General features: G+C 34.9%; 1 protein-coding gene and 1 pseudogene across 1 annotated transcript; both read right to left on the bottom strand.

The window, feature by feature from the left end:
- Positions 1 to 492: 492 nt before the first annotated feature.
- LOC148586441 (uncharacterized) lies at positions 493 to 1020 on the bottom strand. Its single transcript, XM_088515639.1, has one exon. It carries the CDS (start codon positions 1018 to 1020, stop codon positions 493 to 495), a length of 528 nt encoding a protein of 175 aa, XP_088371765.1.
- A 644-nt stretch (positions 1021 to 1664) lies between these two features.
- LOC148586440 (uncharacterized) lies at positions 1665 to 6624 on the bottom strand (annotated as a pseudogene).
- Positions 6625 to 10903: the final 4279 nt, after the last annotated feature.

Raw genomic sequence — 10903 nt, 5'->3', positions numbered from 1 at the left:
TTCTTTTGCTATAGACATGTACAAAAAAAATCCAAAAAAAAAGAACATAGTTTCTCCTTCAAATTATGCTCGACGACGATTGATAATGGAATAAAATTCATCCATTATCATCTCTGAAGTGAAATTCTTAGCAATTTCTTTCTCAATATATACTACCAAATGGTCTGCAAGAAACTCATCTTCCATTCTAGTACGCAATCTAGTCTTTATAAGTTTCATGGCAGAAAAAGCTCGCTCTGTAGTCGCAGTAGAAACAGGGAGAGTCAACACTGGGCAAATCAATCTGTCAATCAAAAGATAGATCTTTGATTTTTCTGAAATTGCCAATCCTCTGCATAACTCAGATAATGTAGACATATTTTGAAAATCTTAATGCTTTGGCACATCAAGCTTATAATACTGCAACTGAAATTTCAAACAAATTTTTTCTTGCTCGGTGAAATCTCGAGGATAAAACTTCTCAGCCAACTTACATATATCATCAATCTTAAATTATTTGTATGCATCTTTAGGGCTTAAAGCGACGCTAAGAATGAGAAGTTCCACAGCTTGCTCATTAAAACTATTTTTCAATTCTTGTAACTGGAAGTCTATTGCAGCAGTAAATATATCAACTCTAAAATGATGCTCCATTGTTGTCGAAGACCCTTCATCTTGACGACGAGATCTACCTCGAGCTCTAGTGTAATGAGCATTCATATTAGGAATATCCGTATCATTTTCTTCACAAAATGATTTAGCAGTTGCAAGCAAAGGCTCCCACCCATCATCTCTCATCTTTTGAATGAGTGATTGTGTAGTTGAAACTTGACTCATGGCATTTAAAATGTCTAGTGACTTTTGTTGCAGAGTTTGGCAAAGCATATTCATGAGTCCCATAATTTCTTTCATCAAATACAATATCAAAATCAATTCAAATGATGTTAATATCATGTAAGCCGTTTCAACATCACCACGTTGAGAATAATTAGCTCCCTCATTTGAGGTCTTGTTGATAACTGAACAAGTTGCACCAAACATTCTTATCATATTACAAATAGATTGATAATGAGATGACCATCGAGTATCTTCAGGTCGTTGCAAAGTGCCAATTTGGTTTACCCCCTTTCAGTCTCAATTGCATTAGAAGCAACCAAATTTTCAATTTCAACAGCTTGAATAGATTGCAAGTCATCATGACGTTTAGAAGAACCCCCAACAATATTAATAATTGAAGCCAACTAGATAAAGAATTGATGAATATGCTTGGCTTCTCTAGATGCTGCAACTAAAGCTAATTGTAGTTTATGAGCCATGCAATGCACATAATATGCATAGGGACAATCTCTAACAAATAAAGCTTGTAACCAATTTTATTCACCACGCATATTACTAGCTCCATCATATCCTTGGCCTCAGGGACGAAGCCAGGTTCTATGATGGGTAGGGGCCGAGGTATAATTTTTATTTTTTTTATTTTTTTTTATAACTTAAATGAAAAATATATTAAAATATAAAATTTGGTCAAATCATATACAAATGAGAAATATATTAAAATTGAAGATCAAATTAATATATAAAAACAAAATTAGCATCAACTCAGTTTTAACAAAAAAAACAAACAAGAGAAAAGATACATAAGTATTTGTTTCATAATAGATTTCAAATTTCAGCTCAAACACCTATCAAAATGGAACTTTTCATTTTTCCATATCACAAAAATCATCTATGATTGAATCTATACTAAATATCGCAGCAATTTCTCTTTCGATGTACAACATCAGAGAATCTGTCAGAAACTCATCTTCAATTTTGTTGCGAAGTCTAGTTTTGACAATATTCATAGCTGAAAATGCTCGTTCTGTAGTTGCAGTAAAAACGAAAAAAGTAAGCACAAGTACAACAACTCGAAAAACAAGTTGGTGGATAGCTAATTTTCCGATTCTAACCAACCATTGGCACAATTCAGAAATATTTGACAATCCTTGAAAACTTGAATGTTGAACTACATTATGCTCATAATGGTGAAGTTCTAATTCCAACCGTTCTTTTTCGAGATCGGTAAAGTCTTGTGGATTAAACTTGTTTACCAACTGACAAATACCATCAATTCTAAAAGATTCACGGGCAACTTGAGGATCAAAAGCTGAGGCAAGAATAAGCAACTCTACTGCATGCTCACTGAACCAGCGATTTAAATCTTGCAACTGAGAATCTATTGCAGCACAAAAAATATCCACTCGATAATGTTGCTCAATTGTAGAGTCGGCCTGTTGGTGGCGAGCACGACCTCGTTTCTCAACATAACGAATATTCGTATCTGGAACATCTATGTTGCTATGTTGCGTTTCTTGCAAAATGATTTCACAATGTCAAGTAAAACATCACATTTATCATCTCTATATTGTTGGATAAGTGTTTTAGTAGATGAAACAAGCTGCATGACACTTAAAATATCTTGAGATTTGGATTACAATGCTTGACATAGTTGATCGGTAATCTGCATAATTTCTTTTATGAGATGTAAGATGAATACAAATTCAAATGAAGTCATTACTTGATGAACCGAATCTGCTTCTGCTCATTGGGAAGAAGTAGTTCCCGTATCAATGAGTTTAACAAGAACTTCACAAGCTGGACTAAAATTTTTGATCAAGCTAGAAACTGATCTCAAGTGAGATCCAACGAGTATCTCCAGCCCGTTGTAAAGCACTAATTTGATTAAGTCCCCTTTCAGTCTCAATCTCACCAATTTAAATTAAGTAAGCAAATTTAGCAGCTTGGGCAACTCGTAAATCTTCAAATCGATTGCATGATGCACAAACAATATTGACAATAGAACTCAAATTAGTAAAAAATTGATGAACTGGAATAACTTCTTTTAATGCCGTCACTAATGTCAATTGCAAACGATGTGCGAAACAATGAATGTAGTAGGCATATGAACAATCATTTGAAATCAAAGCTTGCAACCTTTTCCACCCACCTTGCATGTTACTTGCATCGTCATATCCCTGCCCTCGAATGTTTTGAATGTCTAGCATGTTTAGCCAATACAAAATATATACCTTTTTTTAAGGGTTAATGCCACAGTATCAAAGACATGAACAAGCCCAAAAAAAGGTTCTCGCACGAAGCCATCTTTGTCAACAAATCTTAAAACTATAGTCATTTGCTCCTTCATTGACTCATCACGAGCTTCATCAACAACTATGCAAAACTTTACATCACCAATTTCATCACGAATTGCCTTTTTCACTTTGGTTGAAAAAACATGTAAAATTTCTTTATGTATCATTGATGATGTGTAAGAGGCATTTTTTGGAGCATTAGTTATCACTTCAACAATCTTTTCATTATATAAAACCGTCAAATCCAATATTTCAATAAAATTTCCATGATTCTTTGAATCCATACTTTTATCCCAACCTCTAAAAGCAATACCTTGAAATGTAAGCACTCGAACAATATCAATTGTTGCTTTCAACTGAAGTCAATTGTTTGCAATTTGTTCAGAAATGAAATTTTCAAACACATTTTCTATGTGTTGAGATTGGTTCATGAAGTCGTCATATGCCCTCTCTGCCATTCCATGAAATGAATTAGGATCTTTCCCTACATGATTGAGAAAAGCACAATGTTTTCCATCTCTAACTTTCTTCCAATTCTTAAATTCATCTATAGTGAATACACGTTACGCGTAATGCTCAGATGGCTTATTAAAGAGAAAGCATGGCAGACAAAATGCTGCATCTTTATAAGGCGAATATTCAGGCCATGTAGGAAATAGCAGGAACCATGAAGGTTGAAAGCTACGAAGGTGATTTTCTTTTCCATATTTTGGGTACTCTCGGATATTACATCGATACGGACCAGCTTTAATGTAAACTCTTCGAATTTCATCACGTTGATTAACATCATAATCTCATATCTGATGACGCAATTCCGGATCATATTCCAATGAACTAACATCAAATTCATTGATGTCAACTCTTCGAGAATTGTTAGGAGAATTTTCAGCATTGATGTCGGCTCTTCAAGATTTGTTAGGATAATTTTCAACAACTAGGATATCAGAAGTTGGCGATAACACATCATCAACATTGACATTTGAACTATGTGCATTTTGTCTTTTGAAAAAGTCAAGTATTGTATTTGGCTTTCCCATAGTCTACAAATAAATTTACATGGTTATATTAGAGTCTTACGCGTATATTAGCAATGAATAAAATCACATGAAGAACAATAAAATATAATAGCAATTCATGTGTCAAACTCTCCAATTAAATATTTAAATTCTAATAACCTTAAATTCTCCACTTAGATTAGAAATTGAACTTAAAAAACTAACCTCAAAAGTGCAACTTACATTGAGTGATTTTGCACCGCTTCTAAATGATTTTGCCGTCGACAAACTATTGTTCTGTGTTAGGAAATATAAAAACAAATTAAATTGTATACATGAATCACATGATTTTGAGCCAATTAATAACACTTATTGTCAATTACAAGAATGTAAAAAAAAAAAAACCACTTAACCTTAACAAACTTGACCACTTTTATGAAAAAAAAAAAAAAAAATCACCCATTCCACTCTTCACTCACTCCAAGTCTCCAACAAGGCAATACCTTATGTTGCCCAACAGCCCATGTGTCCACACCACCAGCTCCCAATCTCCCTAAAAAGTCTAAAAAGCCAAACTAATCTATAACGAGTAAATTGGTAATTCCCCTTTCTCTTTTCTCTTTCTTTTTTTTTTTTTTTTTTTTTTTTCACTTTCTCTTGCAGGTGCGATGCCAACAAGGCAACAACAAGCAAATCAAATTCCTAATCACTAATTAGAGCCATAGGGAGTGCAGGAGAGTAGCAAAGAAGCGGAGGTGCCACTCTTGCCTCTTTCTCTGTTTTTTTTTTTTTTTTTTTTTTTTTTTTTTTTTTTTTTTTTTAATTTCAATTTCTTTATATTGTGTGACGATTTGACTATATAGTGACATATACCTAAGTCCTAACCTTCTAATTCTTATTCTATTCTACGTTTTCTTTAAAACAAAAACAAAATTGATTATGATTCTGATTCTACAGTGGTGCCAGTATAGAAGACAAAATTGAAGATAGGGTTTAAGGAACTTACAATTCGTTATCCATACGTAGTACAAATTTTCCATCGACTGCTGTCTGCTGGAGCCTGGAAATCAAGTAAAGATTGTGAAGTTGTTTGAAACTATGAAGGTCTATAACTGCAATGTTGGCTACGCGGATGTGGGTGTTTTGGAGTTGATTTTCAAGCTTAATTTGGATGGGTCAAGGTAAAAGGCCAAAAAAATTGTTGGGTAAGGGCCAAAAACATTGGTTGGGTAACTAAGTAATTAAGGCTGAACATTTTATTGGACAGCAGCCGGTGGGTTTATAGGAATATTATTTATTTTTATTTATTTTTTTTCCCTATAAATTTTTTTTCTCAGAAAGTTGGGGGGGTCCCTAGCCCCTACCGGTCCCCCCCTCCTCCGTCTCTGCTTGGCCTCAAATATTTTCGATTTGGAGGTTTTAACGAGAAAGAACAACACATATATCTTTTTTCAAAGTTGATGCAGAAGTCTCTTTAACATGCACAATATGAAAGAATCGCTCCCTAATAAAACCATCTTTATCAACAAACCTCAAAATAATAGACGTTTGCTCCCTTTTTGACTCATCCCGAACTTCATAAACGAGATGCAAAATTTGGCATCCCCAATCTCTTTTCTAATCGCATCCCGCACTTTATTTGCAATGATATGTAGGATTTCCTTTTGAATTTTGGGTGATGTATATTTGGCATTTTTTGGAACATTTTCCAAGACAAGTCCAGCAACATCGTCATTATAGCTTGCTAGGAGCTTTACCACTTCAATGAAGTTATCTTGATTTTTCGAGCCAAAGCTTTCATCGTGACCTCTAAAGGGACATGCTTGGAATGCAAGCCATTGAACACTATCTGTAGAAGTTTTAAGCCGCAACCGATTATTCTTTGTTTCTTGTAATGTTTGCTTTTCAACTATCTTGCTAATATGCCCTGACTGATTCATTAAATCCTCACAACATTTCACCGCAATATTATGTGGTGAATTTGGATCTTTCCCCACATATCTCATTAAAGAACTATTCATCCCATCGCTTGCCTTTTTCCAATTGTTAAAACATTTCCCTGTAAATGCATCTGATCCTAGACGACCTGTTGGTTTCTTAGCAAAAACATAGCATCGAAGACAAAATATAGCATCCTTGGATTATGAGTACTCCAACCAAGTTGAGTATATCTCAAACCAAGAGGCTTGAAATCGGCGACGATTATTACCCGTTCTTGAATATCGATATTTCGAAAGCTTGGGTTGACATGGTTTGGCTCTAATATAAGCACGTCGAATGTCATCTTGTAAGTTAACAGTGAATTCCCATATTAGCGGACGTAATCCTGGATCACGTTGTAAAAAGGTAGCATTCATTTCTTCAGGTTGAATTCTTGGACATTTGGAGGGACGTTCATCAGTCACTAAAGCCTCGAGATCCGTTGTTAAAGGTCTCTCTAAATGTGTACAAGAACTAACTTCTGATTGACTCGCATCTTTTTTCTTAAAGAATGAATCAAGTGTTTTTGGCTTTCCCATATTTCTCTTAACTTTAAGAAAAATTATGGATCAAGAATTAACCTGAAAAATATATATAAGTGTAAGATTTTTGTTTAGAATTTCATTATATTTCTTATTATCACTAACAAGTGAAAGAATGCCAAATAAATTAATAAATTCAAACCTATCAAATTAACCCACAAAATCTAACACTGAAAACTAAAAAAAAAAAAAAAAAATTGTATAATTTTTCTATATCAAAGTACTCATTCGATTCGAAATCTCATGGCATCATAAATATTCAATAGTACAAACTACTAGCAAAACAAACTAATCATGATCTCTAGGGTCCAAAAAAAAAAAAACTTTTAGCGTGATACCTCGTTCTTGCCTGTGAAATCTCGGAACTGGTTGTGCCTTACCACAATGCGACCTAAATTTGTTAAAACCTATTTATCAAAAAAAAGAAGAAAAAAAATGTTAAAACTTGATCACATATCATATACTTTTGGCATCTCATTCTCATCTATGGACCATAGTCATCGGACTCAACTCCACTTTTAGCTACCAATTGAATATTATAAGATCATTACAATTTACAATTTATTATAAAACATGTAAGCTGAAAATTCCAATTGAAGGCTAAGCTCAGACAATGGAGATTTTTTAAGCTCACATCCTCACACAATAAGTCTATTTTTTTTTTCTTTTATTTTTAAGATCACATTCTCTATTGGATGTAGTAATGATTTGCATTCTCCAAGTTGACTATCTTTTGAGTTGCTACCAAAATTCACAAAAATCTAAGGGAAATAAAGGCACCACTCACCTACAACAAAATTAAAAAAACGAATAAATAAAAACAACGCAAACTCACCAAAAAAAAAAAAAAAAAGAAGACAAAACAAAGAAACTTTCTAAGATTTTGGCAGACGCACGTGATCACTCAAATACACACCAAACAACAAAGTGATATGTCACTCACCATTCACCAACAAGGCAACAATTAGCAAAAAGACAAACTTGAAAGTTGAAACTTCTTATTAAAATAAAACAATTGCACCAACCTGGTGCTGGCGAGGCAGACTTTTGAGTCATTTGCTTATGCCTTTAAGCCTTTTCAAATGTTTGAGAGAGAAAATAAGAGTCTTGCAGAGTAGTAGAGGCCAAGCTCATAGCCACGCCGGATGTCGCTTACCAGTCACTACACGCCTTTTCAAATGTTTGAGGGAGAAAATGAGAGTTTTGCAGAGCAGCAGAGGCTAGGCTCACAATCACTCCGGACGCCGCTCACCAGTCACCACACACCGACACACAGCTTTGGCCTTTGGGCTTCATGCCTTTAGTTTGATGTGATGCTATACAAAAGTTCAAAACTCCAAATCAAATTTTAGTTCTGCTAGTTAGAAACGAACTAGAGAAAGACTGTCTAGTCGTTTAGGGGCAAATAGAATGATCTAATTTTAGTTGGGGTGAAATTAAAAAAAAAAAAAAAATTAAAGAGGATAAAAATATTATTTTGGGGGGACGAATTTATAAATTTGGGGGGACAAATTTTTTAATTTAAGAGATAGATTTATAAAATATATATATTTAAAGAAGAATTTCAAAAAACGAATGTCCCCCCACTGCAACACGTCCTTACGTCCCTGGGCTCATTTTAGCCCATTGTTGGCCCATTCCGACCAAAAGTTGTCAATGATCAAATACCGGCCATAGTAGCCAACGTTTACGTTCAATAGCCGCCGATGTTTCAAATTTTGGCTCCATCACCTTTAGTCTCCTCCATTGCCGATCAAGGAACAAACTCAAGATTTCACAAGTTTTCACCTTGAGTTTGGGGGGAGGGGGGGAATGTTAGAGTATATGTGGGCTTGTCCCACATTGCTCAAGTATGGAGAGGTTTTAGTAATTGGCTTATATAAATAAGGCCTTATTTGTCCCACATTGCTAAGAAATGAAACTCATTTCTCATGTCCTCTCTATAAATTGAGAGCACTCTTATGTATTCAAATCACTCAATAAAAGCAAGATATAGCCTATAGGTCTTTAGTGTGTGCATGTAGACCTATTACCGAACCACCTTAATCTTGTGTCTCTTTATCTTCTCTTGTTTATATTTTCGCATTATGAAATCTTAACAGGTAGCCGAAAGGAAGAGAGAGGATTGGGAAAAGAGAAAAGAGGGCTCCTCCGTTTGACTTTGAGTCCCCTTGTTGCACATGCTTGATTATATATATATATATATATATATATATATCAAAAGAAGCCAAAGATACCCACAAAAGATGTCAAAATTGACCACAAACGAGGCCAAAATACGAAGGATGAAACTTTAGCATGAGATCATTTCACTATCGATGAAACTTCTTTCCAAGATGAGCCTATAGCCTATTGTAATTATTGTGGGATTGGTTACAAGTGTCACCCTAAACTTAATGGGACCTCCTCCATGCTTTACCATGTCCATACATGCCCAAAGTATAAGAGCCTTAAGGCTAGATAAGATAAGAGTCAATCTAAGTTTACCTTTGAGGCTAAGAATGTGGAAGGTAATACATTGATGATTGTGAAGTATGATGGGAAAAAAAAATAAGGGATGCGCTTACTGAAATGGTTATTGAGGATGAGATGCCTTTTATGTTTGTGGATGGAAATGGGTTTAAGAAGTTTATGAGGGTAGTCGAGCCTCGCTTCAAGCTTCCTTCTCGCTATATAGTGATGAAGGATTGTGTGAAAATGTATTTAAAGACTAAGAGTGATTTGAAGCATATGTTTATGACAACTAATCAAAGGGTTTACATGACCACTGACACATGGACTTCTATTCAAAATATGAATTATATATGTGTCACTGCACATTTTATTGACCATAAATGGACATTGCATAAAGATTATTGTCATTATGTCAAGTGTTAGATCATAAGGGCACCACAATTGGGAGGGAATTAGAGGAGTGTTTAATAGAATGGGGCATTAGTAGGATTTTGACAGTTACAGTTGACAATGCCACCGCCAATGATAAGGCAATGGATTGATTGAAACAACAAACAATGTTCGATGACGAAACTATTTATTGTAATGAGTTTCTTCATGTGAGATGCAGTACCCATATTCTTAATATAATTGTGTAAAGGGGTTTAAAGGATGCTCATGACTCAATTGGAAGGGTCCGAAATGTGGTAGGTATGTGAAGTCCTTTCCTAAAAGAGTAGAAAGGTTTAAGTCTTGTGCAGATAAACAAAAGATTGCTTGTCATTCCTCCTTGGTTCTAAATGTTCCCACTAGATGGAACTCAATCTATTCCATGTTGGAAGTAGCAAAGAAGTACAAAAGGGCGTTTGATCTTTTGAAGGAGGAAGATGAGCCTCTTATGAGTTATTTGAATCAGAATATTGGACCAAAAAAAGGGTTGGGACCTCCCATGGAGGATGATTGGGATAATGTTCGTCACTTTGTAAAAATTTTGAAAGTATTTTATGATGTCACTATTAAAATTTTTGGTTCATTGTATTCAACTGCAAACTTATATTTCCAACAACTTTGTAGTGTTCGTAAGCATGTGCTAGAATATGCTCAAAGTCCTGATCCTTTGGTAAGTGGTATGACTAATAAGATGAAAGTAAAATATGAAAAATATTGTGGGAACTTTGAGAAAATAAACTGGTTGTTATTTGTGGCAATTGTTCTTGATCCTCGATACAAGATAGTGGCTTTTGATTATTGGTGTTGGAAGAACCTTTCGCATGAGATGGCGGAAAATCTTGTAGATAAATTTAAGGAGGACATAAATCGTTTATTTGACCAATATGTTGGGGCTAGGGAAAATGTGTCAATGTCATGTGTTGATGAGGTATAGAGTCTACCGTGTCATGGTTTAACATCAGCCGAGTGCCTAGACGAAGACCCTTTCTTGAGTGAGTTTCGTTCATTCCGGGCATCGAGAAATTTGGTGGATTGTAAATCTAAGATAGACCAATATTACTTGGAGGATGTCAAATCACCAAGTGCAACCTTTGATATTTTGAATTGGTGCAAGGTTAACTCGACAATGTTTCTGATCCTCTCCAAGATAGCGTGGGATGTGTTGGTCATTCCAGTTACCACAGTTGCCTCGCAGTCGGCATTTAGCACCGGAGGTTGTGTGCTTGATCCATTTAGGAGTTCTTTGGCTCCTAAAATAGTAGAGTCACTTGTATGCACTCAAAATTGATTGAGATCTTCTCCCATTAGTTTGCGTGACACATACTTGTTGAAAATTGATGATGACGAGAGCTACAAGTTGGATGTAGGTTTTAATATTCACTACTTACTATAA

The sequence above is a fragment of the Corylus avellana genome, chromosome 4 (genome assembly GCF_965113065.1).
Source record: "Corylus avellana chromosome 4, dhCorAvel1.hap1.2, whole genome shotgun sequence".
Lineage (NCBI taxonomy): Eukaryota > Viridiplantae > Streptophyta > Magnoliopsida > Fagales > Betulaceae > Corylus > Corylus avellana.
Note: the sequence above shows the minus strand (reverse complement) of the source record. Positions and strands in the feature narration are given on the sequence as shown.